Genomic DNA, 24,712 nt, shown 5'->3' with positions numbered 1-24,712 from the left:
GTAGGCCTACAATAAAAAATATTTTGAATTTCAAATAGCCTATTCCTGGCCTGACTTAGCAAAACTGAAACAACATATTTCTGCTCACAACAAATTAATAAGTAACAAATCGATTAAATGAATGTATTAGGATTTTAATTCATGACGTAAATAGATTATAGTGTCGAACTAGCCTGCCTGAATTTATTAATCACACAATAAGGCTAGTTCATTTTCTCTCTTTTTATCGTAAACCGAATATCTACTGTTGGTTAAACAATAGGCTACAAGTGAAAATGTCACTTTGGACTATGGCAAATTATTTTTTGACATTTTATGGACGAAACAACGATCGCCTAAACATTAAAAAAAAATCAGATAAGAATAGCCTAATGGAAATATAAGTAGCAGTCCTATTACACAATGCCTAATACACAAATTGAAGCTAAATATTCGTAGTTAAAAAAAAAAAAAAGTTAAACCCTTTTTCTTTTCTTTTTTTACCATTAAGGTTACATCACTCGGAACACATTTAGTGAACGCATCATTGAACCGTGTCCTCGTGTGACCCGAGCAGACAGGAAACGCTATAACACACATCTGATGACCAAGTCTCTGTCCGGAGCCTGTGTCTCGGCAGCTCCTCGTTCGAAACACCGCCCTGACAGAAAAGGACAATACTTGGCTAAATATATATTTGGTGTCTCAGACCTCGGCAGTCCTGTCATGCTCGCTGTCATCCTCCTGCCCAGCGCCTGCGCTAGTCCGCGGCAGCTGACGTCACACCCAGCATGGCGGTCAAGGTGACTCCGTCAATATTTCTTAACCGATATTAATTTTAAAGGCAGTAATGTGGCCGTCGGCTGTGGAGGACAGCATGTATGTGCGGACGCGTGGGTGTAAAGCTCTTGGCTTATATGCCGCGGAGTCCCCCATTCTTGTATTTCTGCATGTTTACATAGGCGCATCACTGCCGGCCTCGCAGAGACAGTAATTTATTTCCCCTGTTGCATTTGTAAATGAGAGAGACTTGACTTGAAGCGGTTTTATTTACGGTTATTTTCACATGCATGGTGTTGTTGTTGTTGTTACAGTCGTCTGTGATCGTTTGCTTAAAACTAAACAGTGACAGTCTGAACTTCAGTTTATTGATTAACAGATTGAACATATGGTAGGCTATAGAAGCTAGGCATCATCTGACTGAATTTTCTTTACAGCAAATTCCAACTTGTGTGTTATAGGTGCAAGCAACAAAAAGAGCCGACCCCCATGACTTGAAGACTATTTTTCTGAAGGTAATACTGTTATTCACAAAAACCGAAACATTTGGAGTGTTAACCGACAACACAGAACACAGAAACTCTGTGTTACATGTCATGTTGCAGTCAGTGAGTAGTTTCTGTTTGGTGTCCATTGAGATACAGTTCAGTAAAGGTCACACATATGCTTTTACTAATTTTGGATTTGCTTCAACAGAGAATCTCGCCCTCGCTTTGACTTAATGTGTGTTTTGATCTTCAGCATGTCATTGGATTTCTCATCACGTTCTGTCCGCTACCCTTCAAAATCCCTGCCATTGTAGGCTTCTTTACCCCCACATGTCTTGTTTGGAGTATAACTTGTTCCTGAAAGTAGGGACTTTGTTTTAGGTATAAGGCGGCTTATGGTCCCTCCACATCTCTTGACTCCACTATAAGAGGGCTGCTTAATTTGTAATGCATATTCAGGTGGAAGAGTTAATTGCTGGAAGCTCATTCTGACTGCCTGTATAATCTGATTAAGAACTACTTGAGGCCTACTGTGAGGGTAAATTGATACACAAAATCATGTGATGGAGTAATGTGGCAATAAATTGCTTGGAATTAATATTTTCACTTAAAACATTAATTCAGCAGAGTGCATTGAATTGTAGCCCTGAAAACACTTGGCAGAAAGGTCTCTTCCCACACCCTTTCTCTGTATCTAAGATCATACACCCATGAGCGTGGCCTTTCTGTTGCCAGTTCATGTGGCCCATGTGTTTCCAGAGCTATCTCTGTTCCCAACTTGACACCCAACCCAGGCTCTATAAATGACCTTATGTCTTAAAGCCTGACTGAGATCTCAGGTTTAGCACAGCGCTGTCTTGGCTGTGCATGTTTTTGCTTCAGTCAAGTGAAACAGAGTCGCAACACAAAGCTTGCGAGTTGATGGTTATTGATTAAGTTATTGTTACTGTGTGTTATGCATTTTATCATTTAAAATTTGGTTCAGGTGTTAGGACGATATCATATACCGTGAGACAACTGAAATTTGTTAACTGTCAGAAATGTTTCTGTACCGTTTATACCTAAGTATGCTTTCACGACAGGAGCTACTGTCTCTGGTTGCTTTAGGTCATTGCAAATCAATGAGCATAACTGATTTACGTTAATATTAGACTCACAGGATTTTTACATTAATGCGATGAAGCACCTTGATTTTTCAGACATTTAAATCATTACACTAGCCAAATAAAATCATTCTCATCAGCTGACTGCATCCATAAATGGGTAATGGTAATAGCTAATTTTCAGAAAATGTAGTATATGAAAATATATAATATATGGCATTATGATATATATTGATTTTAAATAGTTTGGTAGTGGGGGCCTAAAGGTTAGAAGAAGAAACTGAAAGAGCAACACTTGCTCATCCCAGAGGTGCCCTCCAGCAAGACCCTGAACCCCCAAATGCTCCAGTGGAGCCATTAGATTGTACTGGACAGCTTCCAGGTGTAAATGTATGTAACTGTGTGAGTGTGAACAGGTTGTTCCTGAGAAGGAATCCTGGCACTGAGTAGTACTTCCATGAATAAATACATGTTAAAACACAGTTATACACTGTTCCCCTATCATCAAAACACTAATCATGTTATATATTGCAGGACATATTTATAAAGGTGCAGGGCACAGCATGCACTATCTGTATTGTATATATATAAGTTGTGTATCTGATATTTGTCTTTTTAAGTGTAATAGTGAATCTCCTTCATCTGTTAATGACATGGATATGGTCGTATTTAGTGCAAGGAGACATGTATCTCTGTCCCTATATGAAATGATTTGAAAGAGACTGATACTTTTTAATACATTCTATCATGATTGGATACAGGAAAGCATTGTATACATTTAAAATACTGTGTAGCGCCAGTAAACTGAGACCTATATGCAATGGCATAGAAAACTATACAAATACTTTATTTGCCACAAAGAAAAGAGATACCAATCAAGAGACCTGCCATAAAAACAGACTTGTTGATTCATCTCTCTTTGCATTCAGCATTCCACATCATTCTCTATGCACACAATGAATGTTCTATCCTACAGATTGCTAATCCAAACTCACATATGTTACGAGACATCCACATTGGTTATTGCTCTGTCTGTGTCTCCTCTGCAGTATGCCAGAGTGGTGGAGGATGGAGAGCATTACATGACCCCTAGCGACTTTGTACAGAGTTACCTGGGTCTGCATGCACAGCCTCAGCATAATCCCAAAACTGTGGAGCTGATAGCTGGAGTGGCTGACACGACTAAAGATGGGTGAGTGCCTACAGTGATGTAAGGGAAGTTGCTGTGGAATTCTTCTGTTGATGCAGAGGTATGTTAATACTGTATTTCCTCAAAGAATGTTTTGTAGTCCTTGTTTTGAATTTTCGGGGTGTAGGTTTCCTCACACTTAAATTCCCAGTGTCAGCTGTAATAAATTGTTTTGGTCAAAAACAGCCTCTTAGTATTTCTTTGTACTTTGACCGTCATATTTTTTCATCTCCTTTGGTAAACAACATGATCTTGGCATTTCTCCAGCAGTGGTGACAGTTTCGTAGCAGCTGCTATTTAAATGTATATAAAAGTAAATATTACACATCATAGTTTGTTGTCTTGAGAGCAATGTAAGAACCAAGTGAAACTGGAATTTGCAGATTACATGCTGTCAGCACAATACTACAGTACATGAATGGGCATTATTACACAAGACGACAAGCTTGTCAATCTTTACTAACGGAAGTGCACAGGAGTGTTATTTTGCTGTTATGTGAGGATTATGTTGTGTTTTACTGTATGTACATTATGTCGTTATAGGTTATGTTGTTTCCTGAACTTGTGTCATAAATTCCTGTACATTTATTGCACCAATAAACTTGCAACTAATTTGCGCCCTTTGGCTTCCATCCATTTAGAACCAGGTGAATTTAGCTTTTATGGGTATTTACCACAAAGCAAACCATGTATTCCTGTTTCACCAGGTTCTTAAGGTGCTTTCAAGTGAACAAGCCATCTGGATATCACATGATCAAGCAGCAATTAAGTTTTAAGGCCACTTTGACACCCACTTATACTTATAATCTGTATATAATCAGTTTTCTTCCCAGTGCCCACCTGTTGTGCTCTATTGATTAAATGTTCTTCAGATTCACAGAAGCAGTGTGCCACCAACATGTGTAGTAGGTGCCAAATAGATTAATGATTTATTTAAATGTTTAGAGTAAATAGGTATCTTTATCAGTTTTACACCTACAGCTGATCAATTTAAAATCCAGTGATGCAGATGAAGATCATATGATCGAAAGCTCCAGAAGAGCTGCTAAATGGACCTTGTTGGTGTTGGTGAAATGAATGTGTCCAATGCTGTTTCCAAGATCAAGAATGAATTTTGAAGCTTAGCTGAAAAAAAGGTTTATGGTCACATTACTGCATTTGCTTGCTGTCCATTTGTCAGTCAGTATTTATTCAGAATTTGTTTTTGGTAATTGTGTCAAAGATACTTTGTTCTGATAGCACTTTTTTTTTCTTGTCCAAACAGACTGATCTCTTTCCAGGAGTTTCAGGCCTTTGAGTCAGTCCTATGTGCCCCGGACGCCCTGTTCATAGTAGCCTTTCAGTTGTTTGACAAGACTGGCACAGGGAACATCTCATTTGGTATGTACATGGAGATGCACGCTGGTGTGGGGATTGCATGTCATGCTCAGCTACAGGGGACTAAGCATCATGTTATATACATACAGTGTAGTTTAAACACCATCATATTAGAATGGTTTGACTAAGGATGTTGTACTTCATGTAGATAATAATAGATATTTAAGTTTTTTGTTTTAGTTCAAATGTTCAAACGTTGTGGGTTGCAAGTGCTATTCTTACTAAAGCATGTGTTGCCAATATATGTAGGGGCCATGTCTTTTTTATGTATTACCTATGCTAGCAGCAAGTCTCATCTCAAGGCAGGACAGCAAGCGAGCTGTGAGGAACATCACATTATAACCAGCTCCATCTGACAAGCGGAGAAATAAATCCAGCATGTGATAAACCAAGAGATACAGAGTCTTACAAAGAAGCTGCTGCTATGCTCTGTCTGCGCAATGGGCCTCCATAAAGGAGACTGAAATTGAGGGCAGTGCTTATAAAGAAAATTTCCTGGATGGAAAGAGTGGGACTGTCAAACAGCCTATTCAGCTGTGCAGTCCAAATGGACTATTTCCTCTACTTTAACAAGGTTCTCTACGCATGGAATGAGGACGTGAGATGGATGTTACAATTGCATCTTGCATGTTCTTCCCTCTGTGTCATGTTATTGCTCACTCGTGTCTCACTCTTCCAGAGAATGTACGTGACATCTTCAGCCAGACCACAGTTCATCACCACATTCCCTTCAACTGGGACTGTGAGTTCATCAGGCTACACTTCGGCCATGAAAGAAACAAGAACCTCAGCTACACAGAGTTCACCCAGTTTCTGCAGGTATATATTTGATCTATGCAATCATCGGTTTTAGCTGCTTGACAAACTTGTGCCAATTGTCACAGACAAGCAATGTGAAACCATTCATAATGATCACCTTCATCCCGTGGTGAGGCATTTTCATCCTGCTGAGGGACAAATGGCAATGACGTAACTTGAACTACATGCCATGTATGATTTCTTAAGATAAACGGAGTTGTGGTGTTGCATCTTTAGTGTTTAATCTCGTCAGCTGTTCTAGTGGTTTGCAGTAGCCCAGTGTGCCATTAAGACACTTAACGTTGTTGTTTTGCTTTACTGGTTGTTGCCTGTATCTCACTGAGACCTCTGTGCTGTTAAATGAGCAGCAGCAGTACTTTCGGGGAGGAACCTGGTTTGGAGTCGAGGGCTGTGGTCTTAGGCAGAAGCTGGGTGGTCCGAGAGTTAGACAGGCTGCTTTGCAGTGTGGGATCCCTCAGAGCACTTTGTGGTTTATCATACTTGACTAGGGCTTCCCACCGTTACACCAAGGACTCTTGTGTGTGCAGGATTAAATTTACATCAATCATTATTATTGTCTTGTTTTTCTGTCATGTCCAAACACATTTCATTTCTTGTAACTGAGTATTACTTAAAATACAAAACAGTACAGATCAGATGTGTAGATTAGATTTTAGATTTTCAGTCTTGGCTCTGCCACCTTGTGGTTGTTGCAGTATTTGGCTGGATGACAAACTTCAGTGAGTGCAGACAAGGTAGAGCATTTGTAGGCTTGAAAACTATAATGTTTGTAAGGCGACAAAGTACCATCATGAGTTTTGAGTTTCAACAGTATAATCAGCAAACATTGTGAGAATGAATCTCCAGCAACAATCCACTGATTAGGTTATCAAAACCAGAGTGTAAAGATGAAGTATCAGCTGAATATTGCAGTGACGTTGCTCTGTGATCCTCTGGTTGTATGCGATGAGCTTTGACAGCAGACATTGACCCGAGGTCAGCCTTCCCCCACATCCCCATCTGATTGCATGCTTGTCATATTAAATCATCTTCCTGCGGACACACCTGCCGGCCGCCTCCCCAACAACTCGGCTCGGCTCCGGGATCAGACTTCTCGGGACATGGTTTCCATTAGTCTCCAGAGAGACGGTGGTGATTACAAAACCCAGTGTCTAACACTGTCACATCTGATGACTTTCACATCTGTCCAACACTGACATTATTACACTTTCATCCTCGAAAGTTCTATTTCTCTGTTCCCTTGTAATGCAATGCTCCTCATCACAGAAACACATTTTTTTGCCTCTTTTGTCAGCTAACAGCTTGACCTCCTCTCTTTGTGTGTGTGTTGCTGCAGGAGCTGCAGTTGGAGCATGCCCGCCAGGCATTTGCACAAAAAGACAAGAAGAAAATTGGCACCATCACTGCCTTGGACTTCAGCGACATCATGGCCACCATTCGACATCACATGCTGACTCCATTTGTAGAGGAGAACCTGGTTTCAGTGAGTTTAAGAAAAAATTCAACATTTGAAGCGGCTATAATCAACATTTTTTTTCGAATACAAAACTTTATAGCAAGTTTCAGCGCATTGTTTAGCTCTCTGGCCCACAACTTTAGTGTTTTGTTTCACTCTCACCGCTTTCATAACATTGTTTTTGGCCGCATCAGGCAGCTGTTTTCAGCTAAAAACCTCTAAAAACCCACAGTACACTATATGCTCAGCAGCAGACAGACACAGTTAGCCGTTATGTGGGGAACTTAGTGGAGCATTTAGCAGCTAAAGAGACAGATATTTCCCTCAGGACTTGGTAGAGACCAAAAGGGTAGCTAAAAGAGAGTAAATATTGGACTAACATTCATCAAATGGCCTGAAACACAGTTCCAAATGAATGAAAGATAATGTTGCCCCATTATTTATGGATGTATAAATAAGTTACTGTTTGCTAACAAGTTCGCTGTAACAATGTTGTGTTTACAACTTGTTTCCGCTGCCCCAAAGTGGCCAAAATATCTTTTTACAATCTTTTATAAATTTTATTTATGTAGCACAATATAACAAATCACAAATTTGCCCTTAATGGGCTTTTATTAGGATCCAGTGGGTCTACAGTGAGCTTGGACATCCGTGATGTTAGTAAAAGTACTGCGGTCATTTTGCAGACCAAGGAGGATTAAAGAGAATATAATAAGATCCAGGCGAAGCCTTCCCATACAGAAGCATTGATATACTTTGGATCTTTCTCCAGGCTGCAGGAGGCAGCACCTCCCACATGGTGAGCTTCTCCTACTTCAATGCCTTCAACTCCCTCCTCAACAACATGGAGCTGGTCCGCAAGATTTACAGCACCCTCGCCGGCACTCACAAAGACACACTTGTGACCAAAGGTACACCTGAGACCTACATCACTGAAATGAGTCATGTTCCATATGTGATATAAAATGTAGCTGTGCTAAGATGTCTTAACTTTCTTGACAGAGTGGTGTGAGAGAACACACAGGGAACATTTACTGTAGAACTAAATTACTAAGGTAAATGAACATTTTTAACCCGGTAATCAGATCACCTCCTCCATGTAGACCTGTGTAACTGATAGTGGTACTGTCAGTCACATCTGCTGCTAATTGTGTTTCCCATTGAGATGTAAACTGTAGACTGTTCCTCTTCTTTCTCCCTATGGTTTTCCTCCTTCTAGAAAAGATTTGAGGCAAATATTATTTGCAAATAATTGTTGTTATTTGTATTACCAAACAATAGATTGAGTGTAAAGCAAAAACTCACATGTCATCTGTCAGTCACACAAAAGTATATCATTGCAGTAGTTGAGATCAGAGAAGCAGGCTTGTTACCGAAGGTTGCAATCCTTGGACCTGACAGGAAGGTCTTTGTGGGGGAAGTGAATAACTAACTCTTACCCTCCTTCAACAACTACCATTAGGTTTGCTTTGAGAAAGACCACCTTGATGGTAATGGAGCTTCTCAGCAGGCAACAGAAAAGACACATATAAAGCACATATAAAAGAGTGGCACAGGATGCTGCTGAGAGAGTGCATGCTCAGTTAGTGTACTCCAGGCACATATAGAATTGAGTTAATGGTTTTAAATATATTTCTGTAATCCCCTTTAAATATCCTGTTTAGCAGCAAGCATCCACAATAACACTAAAACAAACAAGCAACAGTGTTTGCAAATATTATTTGATACTAGCCTGCTGTAGAAAATCCCTGACATGGCTAACCCCAAAGCTTCCTAAAGTCCTGTTTGCATCCTTTAATTTTCTCTTCTCTTTATTGCATTGTAGAGGAGTTTGTTCATGTTGCAAATAAGTTTGGTCAAATCACTCCGATGGAGATTGACATCCTGTACCAGCTCGTTGGTCTCCACTCTCACTCCGGGTAAGATTCTGAATCACTCCGGAAATTTTAACTCTCTGGAGTTTGTCTGTTAATCAGATAAACTCCAGCATGGTGGCCCAATGGTTAGCACTGTGGCCTCACAGCAATAGTGTTCTGGGTTCAAATCCAGGTCGTTCTGGGCCTTTCTGTGTGGAGTTTGTATGTTCACTCCATGTTTGCATGGGTTTTCCTCCGGGTGCTCCGGTTACCCCCACCATCAAAACACATGTACTAGGTTCTCCAGTCAGTGTCCTTGATCAAGGCACTGGCTCAGATCTGGAGTTGGTCCCTGGGTGCTGTAAATGGCTGCCCACTGCTCCCTTGATGGATGGGTTAAATGTAGAGAATGAATTTAGCTATGTATATGTGACAATAAAGTACCTTTAGCTGTGAATACACTGAACATGTTTTATTTAAAGTAACATAGCTTTATTTATATATCACATAGAAAGAAGCCGAGAGAGCCAGTTGAAAGTGCTGATGTGGGGCTTTTACACAGTGTCTCATATATGTCTGTAGACCATAAAATATTTTAAAAGGATTTTATTTTTTAATTTGAATTATTTATATTTATATTTATACAGGCATACTTAGACTTTCAGTGAAAAAGGAACACAATTCAATTCAAAACATTTATACAAAACCGTGTTATTTTTTTATTCCACCATGAATGGAATAAATACATTGCAGGTCTGTTTATAGGCTGTAAAGATAAAGTTATTGCTCATTCGGTTTAACAACAGTGGCTCCACTGGCTGATTTACAAGACAAACATAAAACATGGATACAGACTTTATGATGCATCATGCCAGTGGGGAATATTTGTGTCTCAAACATTTAGTAACAAAACTCTTTCATTTACTTGTTGGGCCACGGGCACTCATCCCGATTCATCCAGCTTTGTTTGCATGTTGTTTATATAATCTTAAATTAAAGTTGCAGTAACATCAAGTTATATGCCAGTAAAAAGCCCATGGAAAATCTTACATCACTGGCTGCTGCTCGAAGGAGATGCAGGGCTCTCTGCTTTTTCCTGGCCTAACTCCCTCCCTCCCCTGCTGTTGTGTGTTAAGGCGGCTGAACCATGCAGACATCGAGAGGATAGCCCCGTTGGAGGAAGGAGCCATGCCATACCACCTAGCAGAGGTCCAGAGACAGGTAGCCTGATTGACTCCTCTAATACACCTCACATCCTCCTGCCTTTTATCAAAGCCTTTTCCTCTTCTCACTCTGCTTCCTTCTCAGAAAGGAGCTGAAAAGGGAGAATGTTCCGCCGCTGAATTAGCAGAGTGCCCATGTTTTTTCTTCCCTTGTGAAGTGCATTACTTTAACTCCCAGATAAAAGTACACCAATTATACTGTAGTTATAGAGGAGGAATGGATTGTTGCCTTGCACCTCTCCATGAAAGGCTCTCCCCCTTTTATTCAGTATACCTGCACATACACATGAGCTTGAATCACACATCTTAGGCGCTAATAAGAGGCTTTTATCAGTGTGGGGCTTGAGGAGTTTTAGGAGCCTTTAGAAAAGTCTGCTAATGGCAGGAGAGGAGTGGGAGTCAAGGTGGATGTGGGAGAACAAAATAGTTCCTGCCTCCACCGGATAACACGGCTCTATATCAGGCTGTGGTCAGAGCTTTCAGGCCACTCATGCTCCTGGGACTCCCTCAGAGGTCTGGAACTTGATTCCTTTGGGGGGATGCTGCAATTCTCTGGCCTGCCCTTTAGTGGAAGTAGGCTAATTGTTTAAACCCTTTGATCAAGACCTCGTTCTTGTTAGCGACCCTCGGTGGAAGCATCTGGGAAGAGGAAAAGACTGATCTGCTCTACTCATCTGGTCTGGGAGAAGTTACTCTCCGCCTCGACATGCACACACATACTTTAACAGAGTCTCACTCGGACTGTGTAATATTCATGTAGATACTTATCTGTACATGGAAAAGGCCAGTGGGGCTAATTTGTTCCCCTGCACCACAGTGAAAACAAAGGGGCTCCGCTTTCAACATCAAACACCAATCCAGAGATCAAGTAGATAAGAGAGAAAATATACTTTGTTGTTAAAATAAAATAAAACCTTTAGCTTGCAGCCTCCCACATGCAGCATTTGTGGAAAACTCGGCTACAGGTTCACACAGTCATTTACTGTATCAGAGCTGGTCTGTCTGTGACATTTAATACTGGCTGATGATGAATTAGACGTTACATGACATGTCCACATTCCTTCCCCTTCCTCCAATGTTGAGTACTATGGAATTTTTCTTTCCACAATGTATCTGGTTCGCTATAGTTTAATAGCCAGCCGATTCATGGTTAGTGTTTTGCCCCCCCCCCACCCGTCTTTCTCCAGATTCATTTGACCACTGGTGTCTTTTTCTCCTATACAGCATGCTCACGAAACGTCTCGGCCCATCTGGCTCCAGGCTGCAGAGTCTGGCTACAGGTTTTCTCTGGGCTCAATCGCTGGAGGTGAGTGACATGTCTGCAGCAGAGCCCCCGGCCCGCCCGAGGGGTAACCTTAGCCGGCCAGACTGGCGCTCTGAGGCCCCGGGGCCGGCCATTGTGCTGCATGGGAGAGGGGTTGTGATGTGAGGCTCCGGCATTGTGCTGCCGTGCCACCGGTGGCTCCAGGCTGTCGTTGGAGTCGGAGCTTTGGAATGACACAAATCTTCCGGAACCGCACTCTCTGGAATCTCCGTCTAATTACACTGGAAGGAACTGATACAAGGAACGTCTGACATAACTGCCCCTCAGATAGGAACACACTCTGACCCCATATGTGTGTGTGCTTTCCCCAAACATGAAATCCTCTTCACGAGTGGCCAATTCAGGCAGGATCCAAACGACACACAGTATATATTATGAGGCTGGTGGTGAAATTCCCGATAATGAGCTGTTACTCACCCAGCCTCTGTGCTGACCGAGCTGTTTGCATGTTTGAGAGAATAGTCATTACAACAGCCATTGATGTCAGACAAGATAAGGCAAGTAAAGCTGAGAGCAGGAGTTTAGTGCAACCTGCTGCAGCATTGCCTCCCCAAACAGTTTTCCCACAGTTACCAGACTTCCTACTCTCGGCTTAATAACAGTTTGTTCATAGTTTATACACAAACACACCTCTAATTATTTCTTAGTGATCATTAAACGACCCCTCCCCAAACATATCTGCAGAATTATCATGGTACAATGCTAGTGTGTGAGACAATAACAAATGAATTCGGGTGACAAGATGGCTTATATGTACCAAGAGAACTGCCCAAGAGCTCCAAAATTCAATTTTAGAGCTGAAAAGATGATTAAATCTATTAGTCGAGCAACAGGAAATTAATTAATATATAAATTAACTTTGGACTGTTGGTTGGACAAATAAGGAATTGAAAGATGCCAACTTGGGTTCTGTGACACTGACATTTAATAGACAAAACAATTAATCAAGAAATGAAAAAGAATTATTACTTGAAGCCTTAATCCTCACAGTTGTAAGTATGTGTTGCAGAAAACCATACAAATTTTATTAACATCATTTGTAACATGTCAACGTGCTGAGAAACGCTGACTAAAGTTTCTAGAAAACAAAGGTTTTAACCAGTGACAAATGTGTGTGTCTTGTAGCGACCGGTGCCACGGCTGTGTACCCCATCGACCTGGTGAAGACGCGCATGCAGAACCAACGCTCCACAGGCTCCTTTGTAGGAGAACTGATGTACAAGAACAGCTTCGACTGTGCGAAGAAAGTGCTCCGTTATGAGGGCTTCTTCGGATTCTACAGAGGTAATTCTTTACAGATTTTATAGTGCTTAAAAGGAAATCTGTGTGCAGGCCAACATATGGCTCTCGTGCAAAACAAACCATCAGATGGGAAAGCATTAGGAGTTGTCAGTGTGCTAATATCAGCAGCATGGTTTGCTAATTGATACCAGAAACCTTTGCCCTCCCTGTTCAGCAGTGAATAAAGCAACACCCAGGGGTCGCGTTTTCATTATCTCAATACCTGGGAGAGCTCCCCGAGGAAAATGACCAGCAGAATTCATGTAGTAGCAGTGTCTGATGTGCCTCTGCCCGGGAGAGTGATAATGGTGCTGAAGGCTTAGTGATATACAACACTTCTACCCTCGGTCTGCTCATATGAAGGAAGTCAAGACTGCCATCTACTGCTACCTCAACCACTGCAGCTCTTTGTTGCTCTGATCTGCTTCCCTATGCCTTCCTTCTTCCTTACTCGCACATGATAAGAGGGAGATTGACTCCGAGACAGACACGCTCGGCTGTTTTCTGGCTGCATACCAGCAGCAGTCACTCTGCAGCTCCTTCAGAAGTTTATCTGGCCTGATGAAGGACAGGCGGTGAAACAGTATGGCGGTTATCGCCACCGTAGCACCCAGCCCCCCCCCCCCGATCTTGTCCGTGACCACACAGCTCTCTCTGTTCCCCACTAACAGTGGGATCAGGCCTCAACAATGCTGATCCCATACACACCAGCAGTGTCATATTTTTGGACTTTTGTTCATTTTCAGTGGAACCTTTGTGTTGTGGTGCATCAAATGTATCAGCCACATCTGTAAATATTTATGGGTTTGTTTTACGCACACAAGAACCCTGCAGCTTACATTGTTCTAGCTGTCAGTGGATGTATTCAGTCAGCAAAGATAAAAAAAAAAAAAAAAAGTGCATTCATTTGGACTGGGCTTTGTCTCTCTCTCTCTCTCTGTCAGGTATTCTAATGGTATCTATGAATAATATTTTGCAGGTCTGCTCCCGCAGCTCATCGGCGTTGCCCCGGAGAAAGCTATCAAACTCACGGCAAGTCATTCCACTGTGTAGCTCAGTGTTCAGAAAGTTGCTCCAAATGATTCACTGTGAATAAAAAACACGCACAGAGCGCAGAAGAAATGCACTCTTCGCAATCAAGATGTGACTGCAACCACAAGTTAACATTAATGCCCTGCTATCAAGATTGGGATTGTGTCTCATCTGCCTTTTTTCTTGATGTCTTCTTCCCCCTTTTTTTTCCAGATGAATGATTTTATCAGAGACAAGTTCACCACACAAGATAATACCATCCCTCTGCCTGCAGAGATTCTCGCTGGTGGATGTGTAAGCATTACTTTAGTGATCTTTTTAAATTCAGTCTGTAGATGAACTCAATGCCAAGTAAAAACACCTACAACTTATGAAAAATATACATGATTTAAAGTAATTAATGTGGAAATTATTATTTTATTAATCTTTAGTCTTTTACTGTTATATTGTTCAAGTTTAATGCTACTACTAATTTAACTCCTACATTTTAATAGAAATGTTTGTGTACAACCAACTTGCTTGTTCACTTACAGTATAAGATGGGTAATTATTTTAGCTTATTGGGAAGTACAGTATCAATCAAACTACATGGAAGCATTTTAGATACTGCATATTGGATGTTGAATGTTTAACATTTTGATATAAATGTTTAAGTACCTGCAGGTTTGTTAGCTGTTTGTTAACAGGTAAATCAAATAACTGCATACAGCGGTAGATGACGTATTCAGATCCTTTATTTAAGTAAATGTAGCAATACTGCAATGAGAATGTCAATTAAGTATTATTAGCTTAATGTACTTAAAGTATCAAAAGTAAAAGTTCTCATAACATTGAAAAAAAAGCCACCTGTGAGTGTTATAGTATTATATATTATGTTATTGGATGATTATTTCTGATGCATTAATGTGTAAGTGGCATTTAATTGTTGTAGTTGGTCGAGGTTTTCACAATTTCACGTACTGGGTAGTTAAATCTGTAACTATATTCATCATGATTTATAAGCTCTTCGTATGTTTTGTATGTAACTAGAAACTAAAACTGTAGGATAAGTATACTGAAGTGTAGTGGAATTATTATTTTTTTCTGAATCGTAGTGGAGTAAAGTAATAACGTAGCTTGAATTGGAAATACTCAAATACCTCACATTGAGTAATTGAGTAGATGTACTTAGTTACACTGACTATATACACAAAGTACTTACATGTTTTGTATGTTTTCACCCTAAAATCATACCAGGTCAGGTGAACTGAACTAATTTATGTTTTGCGTTTCAGCCAGACACATTTTACCAGATTATTTTGTGGTAATTAAAAAAAAAGAAATCCTTTTGCGTCACATTTAAAAAAAAATCCATCAGTAATCACTTATTTATTTTTACTTTTTTGTGAGAGATCATAATTACTCAGCTTCTTATGTCACAGTGTTTTTGGCATCCTACATGACTAACAGTTAACCGTTTCATTCCTTAATCCTCTGAATTGGACTTTTAAAAAGAAATCTTGGCCAAATTGCAATGTACTAACATCCTTTGAGTGCAGCACTAGATTAAAGATTAATTCCTTCACTCTGCCTCTCCACTGGCTGTGGTGAAGTGAAACAGGCCGGCTTCACAGCAGAGCCTGCAGGTTGCTCACAGAGGAGCGGGGTCTGCGGGGTCGTGACCTCTGTCAGGGTGTAATTGTAGGAAGAGGCCCTGAAGGGTCCTGAATGAAGCTGGGTCTAGCTCAGTGTGATTGAGTTTGACAACGCGGGACATACCTGAGGCGTGGTCACAGTGCAGGTCCCCACACAGGACAACGAGGATGATGTTTCCAATACAGAATGTTAACTGCTCAGGATACATCCCCTCTATGGCCTGCATGTATATTTATTTGTTTATATGAATTGGATGATATCCTCATGTTGTTTGATAAAAGTTAAAAGTCTGGTTAATCTGACAGCTTGTTAAATTATTGCTCCCATCAGAGGAGAGAACTGGAGAAGATAAAAGAGACGGGACCAATGCATCAATCTTCAGAGCAGCGGATATTCCCCCTCCACTTTGAAAATGACTAAATGTGCTAGAGCTTTTTTTAGACCTTAGCTCGGATGTTTACAGATAAGACCCTTGCCCTGAATGTCACCAGCAGCCATCCTGGGGCCTGATTAGATTTGGGGAGGGTGATAAATGTGCCTGAGTCAGAGGGTGCCGTGCCTTTAGGGCATTGCGTGCCCAGACCCTGAGCCGTCCGGGTGATTCAGCGCTCTCCCCTGGGAATGGGGGTGAATTGGGGAAGTGTGCGGGGCGAGGCCAGGCTGGGCCGCTCACCCTGCCACAGGAGGTGCCTCGGGGGAGGCAAGGGGGCAGAGGGCTGGTGCCAGGGTCAGAGCCTCCCAACCATGAGCCGGGGCTTCTCCTCACCCTAAGCCTGCTCTACTCTGACCCCAGTTGTTCCTCTATCAATGCCTGCTTTTTCCTCCTCCTGTCAAGGCCGCTCTTACTATATGAAATCAGATCGGAGTGCCTTTTGTGCTGAAGTTTACTGAGATAATTAGAAAACTTCTACTAGGGAGAAATGCTTACACATCATTACATGTTCACCCAAAGTTCACCCCTCAGATGTGTAACCTCACTCAATCTTAGAAAACCTAAATCTGCACATAAAAAAACCCTCATCAGCTGTTTCTTTGTCCTGTTGCATCCTGCAGGCTGGAGCTTCCCAGGTGATTTTCACCAATCCTCTGGAGATTGTTAAGATCCGTCTGCAGGTGGCTGGAGAGATCACCACAGGCCCCAGGGTCAAAGCCCTGAGTGTTGTGAGAGACCTGGGTTTCTTTGGCCTCTACAAGGTAGGTCAGCACCTCTGCAGCACCGTTACGTCTGCAGCATCAACCTCTGTTCACTGTCATACAAGGGCACTGTTCCTGAGACACAATACTAAAAAAACATGGGGAGTTTATTTATTGTTCACCTCAGTGTTTATAGTAACTATTGAAAAAGTTTGGTGTAAGACATTTTCAGACATGAATCTACAAATAAGAAAAGGTAAAAATGCCCATAACAATTTCCCTAAAGCCAAAGGTGACATCTTCAGATGTTTTGTTTGGTCCAATCAACTGTCCAGAGATTCAATTTACTTTCACAAAAGACAAAGAACAGCAAATCCACACAATTAAGGTGGAATTACTTTTAACTACAATTCGTCAAAATAGTTGCAGATTAATTTGATTGTGATTAATCAACTAAACATGTGAGCTTTACTTTTAAGTAAGAGTTGCAATACCACAATGTAACGGCACTTAATCTCAAGTAAAGTTCCTCCATGCAGAAAAACACCTTAAATAAGTACAGAAGTGTTATTAGGACAATGTACGTCAGTCAAAGTACTCTTCTTTTTTTCGAACTCCTGGGTAGCTCACCTTGTAGAGCACGCGCCCTTATATAGAGGTGTACTACTCGAAGCAGCGGCCGCGGGTTCAAATCTGACCTGTGGCCCTTTGCTGCATGTCGTTCCCCCTCTCGCTCTCCCTTTGTGTCTTCAGCTGTCATGTACAAATAAAGGCCTGAAATGCCCAAAAATAATCTTTTAGCAGTTCTAACTGCTTTTATTGGATTATTTTTAATGGCGCATTAACTTTAATGTGGTAATAGGTTAAGGTTACTTTTAGGTATAGTGTTGGGTACTTTAATCTTCTTTTTTTAAAGATTATTTTTTGGGCATTTTAGGCCTTTATTTGACAGGACAGCTGAAGACATGAAAGGGGAGAGAAAGAGGGAATGACATGCAGCAAAGAGCCGCAGGTCAGAGTCAAACCCCGCAGCTGCTGCGTCGAGGAGTAAACCTATATATATGGGCGCCTGGGGTACTTTAATCTTTAACAATGCTTATTTTTTTAAGATAACCATATTTTTTGTGATGTGAAAAAATAATAAACAGCAAAACAAATCACTGTAGCGGTCAAATACAGTAAATATAGTGGTGTAAAAAGTGAAATATTTCCCTCTTATATTTTCCTGTAATGATGCACAGATGAAATACTACTGTATTTGAACAAACGTGTGTGTGTGTGTGTGTGTGTGTGTGTGTGTGTGTGTGTGTGTGTGTGTGTGTGTGTGTGTGTACATAGACATAATGGAGGTCAGAATCACAAATTTGAAGATCAAACAGTCTTTTTGCTGACTGTTTGCAATTTTCCAAAACAGCGTTAAACATGCAAAAAGGAGCTGTGGCCAACAACCAACAGCAAATTAGTGAGGGATTATGCTCTGCTACTGCTCCTTTTCCAGATCCTTGTGGGTTTACTTACTGCTCCAGTCATGTGTTCATACTCCATATTTTAATGAGTAGCAGACAGTGTGTGGCTTGTTAAAAACTCTTGGCAGAAGAACCTAGCACACTGGGGCCCGTGTGTTTGTGTGTGTGTGTGTGTGTGTGTGTGCGTGATGGATCTCTCTCTAGAGGCCCAGCACTGCAGCGCTGCCTGGGGGCTCTTTGGCTCCATCATCAACACTTAAGCCCCCTGTAGGTTGAATAAGACGGCTCCCAGACCACTTAATCCTCAAGACAAACCTCTTCAACCACTGCCTCTGCCCGTGACTGAATGTGGTCATGGCGTATATATATTTCAAATGTATCTTTTTTTTCTGTTAGGGAGCCAAAGCATGCTTCCTGCGTGACATCCCCTTCTCCGCCATCTACTTTCCTGTTTATGCCCACACCAAGGAGAAATTGGCAGACGAGGACGGAAGGCTTGGGGCACTACAGCTGCTCACTGCTGGAGCTATTGCAGGTAACAAACATCTGGAAAGCTCACCATCTGTGGACATCCGAGATTAATCGTGGTATGTGTCACATTTTCTGCTCCAAGAAATGCATTTTGGTTTTCTTTCGTTTGTGCTTTCTCCATCCATTGAATCTCACAATACCCTGGCTATACCCTGGCTATATATATATATATATATATATATATATATATATATATATATATATATATATATATACACACACACCCATTTCAAGCCCTGCATGATGCTGCAGCAGGGATGTCAGGATGTGGCACCCATGTGTGCATAGTGAAAGCACTTCATTATGTCTGTTGTGAAACGTTTCTTCAGGTGTACCAGCGGCTTCGCTGGTGACCCCTGCTGATGTCATCAAGACCAGGCTCCAGGTAGCGGCCAGAGCAGGCCAGACGACATACAACGGAGTCATTGACTGCTTCAGGAAGATCCTCATGGAGGAAGGTTTCAGGGCGTTTTGGAAGGGTGCAGGAGGTAAATGTACACATATTCACACACACTCAACAGTCCATTAAGTGGTTTCATGACTGGGAAATGAGGCTCGCTGTGGTGGCTGTAATTGTCGAGAAGGCAAACGCAAGAATATTAAATCCCACATTGTAATTTTCAAACTATCTTCCATTAGCTCGCGTCTTCAGATCTTCACCACAGTTTGGTGTAACCCTGGTGACATATGAACTGTTACAGAGATGGTTCTACTTGGACTTCGGAGGACAGTAAGTACTTGAACACGGTTTGCACAAGTACGTACCTCTCGTCAGTGTCAAGAAATGCATCTTACCCTAATCTGACTCTCTCCTCAGTCGCCCTGCCGGCTCTGAGCCTACTCCGAAACCCCTGATGGACCTTCCCTCTGTGACGGCAGACCACGTAGGCGGCTACCATCTGGCTGCTGCAACCTTTGCTGGCGTGGAGAGAAAGTTTGGTCTGCACCTGCCCAAGTTCAAGCCTTCTGGAGAGGGGACAATCAAACCAGCGGTGCCCAAAACGGAGCCACAGGCTTCATAAAGCGTCACTCATCGTGCCTGCGAGGGCTGCATGCTCCTCCGGTCATTAGGTTTCCTCCAAAATGGTTTTATTGAGCCACGTTTCAATTAAATACATTTGAGCGGTTGTCTTACTTTGAATGCTGCATGAGTATGGCTTTATTGCATTTTCTTTGCATAGCTTGCACAACTTTATTGTACATATTGTACTTCTCCACAGAGGGACATTATGGCATGACGAAGGATTGTAACTGCGTTTTCTGGTGTGCAATAGCTTTGGTGTGCATGTGTCCGTTAAACTTAAGAGACACAAGGATGTACAGATGTTTTCAAAAGTGTTTATTTTGAAATCATGACCAGGGACTCGGTAAATAATTTAAATGTATTTATTGTATTTTATTGAAATAAATCATTCAGACTGTTTGTTTCTACTGTGTGAAAAGTACATTCTCAGTTTTGACACCAAGCTTTGAGATTCTTCAGGAAACAAACAATCTCTGTTCAGATCCTGTCAACATACATTACTGAGCAGTTACAGCATACATGATCATCTTCTTAGGCATTGAGGATATTCCAACTATCTCTAGTCTAACCAGCTGCACTGATTAAGTGAAAACGTGCAGTATTACAATACAGAAAGTAGAAACATTAGTATTTTACAAACAAGTGAATATTTAGGTTATTAAGTCTCAAAGGAACGGAGATGACAACATGGTTCTACAGTTATAAGTTTACATTCCTGGGTGTTTAAAGATGTGATTGCTCTACTACAACTTTGGTGGAAATGGAGCTCAGCTATGAGTGTTACCTATTTGGTTCAAAAAACTCAAAATTGAGGCTCATGTTAACATGCCCTAAATGAAGACGGGTAGAATTTTACAATCAAAGATTAAAATAAAAGTTTAAGGCATCTGGTTGAATAAAGGACGACTGGTTTGTGTTTCGTGAATATGGCTTCATGTTAGTGTCTGAGGTTGATAGCCTTGTCGCTTGTGTTAATCCAAGAAAGGCTGGTGACGGTCCAGCTATCTGAGAAGGCAGAGTTGTCCAAATAAGAAGGTGTAAGAAATCAAAAGGTGTCCATACTTCTTTCTGATCAAAACTTCATCTTTTTCCTCCGGTCATGTCATCACATCTTTTCCTTCCATCAAAATCAGGGCTGATATTAACAAGTGCACCACTGGTCCCTTAAACATTGCCTCCATGGCGAATGGATCAGGCAGCCAGGCGCTGAGCTGCCAGCTCCTCTGCATCATCTCTGTTCTCGTTGATCTCTGCCAGCGTGCGAACAAAACGGGTCCACTCGTCGTTTCGTGGAACTGCAGTTTGCTGGGATAGGGGCACAACAGAGACATGACTAAAATCTCAAATACAGGATATCTGCGGTGGCACAAGATCACATGTACGCTTATTTATGGACAATGGCTCTATTACATACTCAAGCCATAAAGATTTGTTTTGAGTTAAAGCCACTTGACGCTGTGCAATTAGTCACTAATCACAACAGGACAAATTATAGCAGGTAAGAGGCTGAATCAGGTCTGCAACTACATGCAAGTGATTATGACTATAAAAATAAAGAGCATTCAAGGGAAATGTGATTGTAAAAAGTAGAATCATGCCTGCTCACCTCTCCAACATCATACACGAGAACTCGTCCATCAGAGTCTCCCACAGCGATTTCTCTGCCAGAATGAGCCCATCTGACCCTGTTGAGCGCCGGGTTACCCTCCACTGTAACGCTGGCGGTAGGAACCTAAAACAACAATGCCATAAAACACCAATTAGAAGAGTGGAAACATGCTCTTGAGTGTGGCTCTCTAAAATAAACTAAAAATATATGTGGTGAAATATGTGTATGCCGTCAGTAAGAATGTAATACCTCGGTGTCGTTGTTGAGGTTCCACAGGTCAAGATGGCCGACTCCGTCCACACAAGCAAACAGAGCAGGGTGAGTGGGAGACCACATGACGTCATACACGTAATCCGAGTTATCTTCAAATGAGTAAAGTGGCTTGTTGTTCTGCAAAATATGATTTTAGAGTTTAGATTTTTTTCTGTATGAGTCCATCTATTTATACAAAGATCTCACCATATGATATATAGAGATGATCAAATACAATTACTGAATACTATATTTGATGATGTTTTCAGGTTTTAACATTTTTAAAACTTAATCAAGCTGCCTAATTATTTAGCTATGCTAGCGATGAGGCTCAAGGGATGGCTGCACCAATTTGGTCCAGAGTCAAAGTATTGTGACAAATAATGAAGAACGGAAGGGATCGGACAGCTTCTTGGAATTAGTGTTAGTGAACAAAAGACTGTGCTCTTTGGTAGGGGGCATGAACAAATCCAGGCAGACATCCAGGAAGAACCCATTTAAAATGCCTTTAAAGTGATGGTTCGGAGTAATTTCACCCTAGGGTCCTTTGCACCATGACCTCGAGCCAAACACCCCCCCAGAAGCTTTTTTCACCTGGGTCTAACACTGGGACGTTTGGTATCATTTCGGGCATTATTAGTGGGGTCATTTACGAGATACAAACGTGGGTCCATTAGCCTCTGCGCTAAGCTATTCAGCTGATAACGCTACTCTACGCTAACTCTCCCAATGTTAGACCCAGGTGAAAAAGCTATTTTTACAAAATAAATATTCTTATCAGCTACAGTTTATGTGGGCAGATGGCCTAAAGGTTAAAGAAGCGAGCTTGTGACTGGGAGGTTGTCGGTTCAATCCCCAGACCGACAGGAAAAAATCTGTGGTTGTACTGGGCAGTCAAACCTGGGTATGACTGTGTAACTGTGTGAATGTGACAGGTCGTCGTTGCAAATGAGAATTTGTTCTCAATCGACTTAAATAAATAAAGAGTAAAAAAAAAAAGTTTGTTTTGAATTGCTAAATTAAGATTGTAAACAGTAGAATAAACATTAGCGTGTTAGCATTGGCTGTGCTCCATAGCAGTAAGGGCATGTAAACCTGCTCAAATGGAGTGCAGGCAGCAGCCTCTGCACTAACCGCAGGCTGTGCAGGTCTGATGCATAGCATGGATGATAAAGGATTGGACAAAGTGGCTGAAGTCTTAAATGTGATTGAAGGCCTAGATTGTCCTGATAGCTGGGATGTACTTCCTGTAGCCTATTATGCTGTTATAGTCTTATGCTTGTTAAATTAGAGGGAACAAATTAGTTATTTTGGATAAGCAGGGTCTAAAATCTAAACTACTCTGAACTATACTGCAGTTGAAAATGAACAAAAGATGGATTATATGGAACCTTGTAGAGACATAAAACACACAGAGGGTGGGAACTTTTTCTTACACACAGATGGGTTTTAGCCAAATCAAATAATCCTGAGGTTTTCTAGATCTCGCTCTAACCTTGGTGCTCCACAGCTTGACAGTCCAGTCGAAAGAGGAGGTAACAAACAGGTGGGAGAAGTCCAGAGGCCCTGCAGCTGTGTGGCAGTGGATCCCTGTGATGGGCCCATGATGGCCCTCAAACATCTCACTGATGCCTGCTTTGCTGTGGAGCACACAGAAGATGAAGTAAGGAGTGAGTGTAAATGTACTGACAGATTAAAGTGAGCATGAGAAATTTAATTTTCAAAAGCAGCAGATGTTGAGTAACTACCTTCAGTTTGAATATAGATTCCTGTACATTGCATAAAGGGAACAAACAAAGAAAATCCAAAGAGTTAATACTCCTGTGTTTAAATAATGTGGGCATTACATTAAGCATGGAAGAAGGCACAGATACCTCTTACAGACGTATTCACATTAATCATTTACTTATATTGTGTTATTACCAGCAGGGTGGCAAAAGTGCCCTGCAACCCCTCAACCACATGTTGCAGAGCTGTTCATCAACTGAGGCCCTGATAATTAACGTAGAGAGGTAAATACTCAGCATGAGTGATGCTTATGCATTATTAACTGCGATGAGAGTATCATACCATTGTAAATGAGGTGGAAAATTATTCCCCCAATTACAGAGGTGATTCTGCTGTGCAAAACTTAGCAGCTATCTCCTCTCTGTGGTCTCTGGGCATACTGCAGGACATTTACTGTGGGGCTAACACGCTACTCAGTGGCAGCTCTGATTTAAGCCACATTTCTTTGCTTCTTTACCAGAGGACCAACCACCACGAGAGGAGCCCCAGTGTCTTAAATGAGAACATTGTGGAATGAACTGCAGTTTTAATTCTCCCCGGGAAGGCTGACTGTAAACAAACTCTCTCACCGAGAGAAACATACTGAGAAGAGAAAAAAAGGACAGGGAAAAAATGATTTGTTTCCCTTGCATGTGTGCCCTGTTTATGTTGAGCGACCTTTACAAACACAACTGACAAGCGGAAAAGAAAAACAGGATGACTGGGCAGGAGTGAAACCTCAAACAGCAGGAGATCAAGTGTTGGATTTGCGTTGCACTGGGAAGTGAGTGGGCTATATTTATTTGACACTCGGTCCAACGTGGGCCTAACAAGACGCCTTAGTTTCCTGGCGGTGTTCGGGAGGGACGCCGGGGGGGCCGCGGTTTGCTTATGAACACACCTTCCATGACGACACGACATGTAGACGGAGCCATCCTCGCTGCCCACCACGAAATTGTTGACATCTCCGAGAGGGAAAGACATGGAGGTGACAGCTACAGCTTTGGACTGCTTGAACACCAGCTCCATGCTGTCCTGTGGACGGGAGGCAACATGGAACAACATCTTTAACAAGCTCCCTGCTCAGGCTTTATGTTAACACACACTCTGCCAAGCACAACCTATAAAAATCACTTGACAGCTTATTAATATATAATCTAAATTCAACTAGCACTTTATAAAAAATGGAAGTCTGACATTGAGGTCTTGGCAGCACCGATGAAATGACACAGCTAGCAAAGTTAATTTCCTTGAAAGTGAAAAATGAGTTGTAGAAAAAAAGTCAGGGGAAATACCAAACTGGAATGCTAAAAAGAAGGGGTCTGACCGAAATGTTTGCCATTTAGTATGAAAGGGAGGGACAGGAAGTGTGTAGAATGTGAGACTA

The 24,712-nt window shown here is 41.6% G+C and overlaps 2 protein-coding genes across 5 annotated transcripts in view; one reads left to right on the top strand and one right to left on the bottom strand.

The window, feature by feature from the left end:
* The first annotated feature begins 549 nt into the window (after positions 1–549).
* Positions 550–20,367, top strand: slc25a12 (solute carrier family 25 member 12). Its single transcript, XM_039817855.1, has 18 exons — positions 550–782; positions 1,221–1,274; positions 3,400–3,542; positions 4,804–4,919; positions 5,596–5,735; positions 7,072–7,218; positions 7,964–8,102; positions 9,017–9,110; positions 10,184–10,268; positions 11,495–11,576; positions 12,720–12,878; positions 13,855–13,907; positions 14,121–14,201; positions 16,596–16,736; positions 18,539–18,677; positions 19,003–19,161; positions 19,313–19,403; positions 19,491–20,367. Exons 1-18 carry the CDS (start codon positions 771–773, stop codon positions 19,693–19,695), a joined length of 2,040 nt encoding a protein of 679 aa, XP_039673789.1. The 5' UTR covers positions 550–770; the 3' UTR covers positions 19,696–20,367.
* The window catches only part of dync1i2a (dynein, cytoplasmic 1, intermediate chain 2a), a 16,980-nt gene continuing 12,312 nt past the window's right edge, over positions 20,045–24,712 (bottom strand). For all 4 annotated transcript variants that reach the window (XM_039817856.1, XM_039817858.1, XM_039817859.1 and 1 more), the window contains 5 exons: positions 24,227–24,360; positions 23,054–23,198; positions 21,556–21,696; positions 21,304–21,429; positions 20,045–21,002 (listed from right to left, as the gene is read on the bottom strand). In XM_039817856.1, coding sequence (XP_039673790.1) covers positions 20,889–21,002; positions 21,304–21,429; positions 21,556–21,696; positions 23,054–23,198; positions 24,227–24,360 — 660 coding nt within the window. In that variant the 3' untranslated portion in view covers positions 20,045–20,888. The remainder of the gene's footprint in view (positions 21,003–21,303; positions 21,430–21,555; positions 21,697–23,053; positions 23,199–24,226; positions 24,361–24,712) is intronic.

This window comes from Perca fluviatilis, chromosome 12, assembly GCF_010015445.1.
Source record: "Perca fluviatilis chromosome 12, GENO_Pfluv_1.0, whole genome shotgun sequence".
Lineage (NCBI taxonomy): Eukaryota > Metazoa > Chordata > Actinopteri > Perciformes > Percidae > Perca > Perca fluviatilis.
The sequence above is the reverse complement of the archived record's forward strand: the minus strand, read 5'-3'. Positions and strand labels throughout refer to the sequence as shown.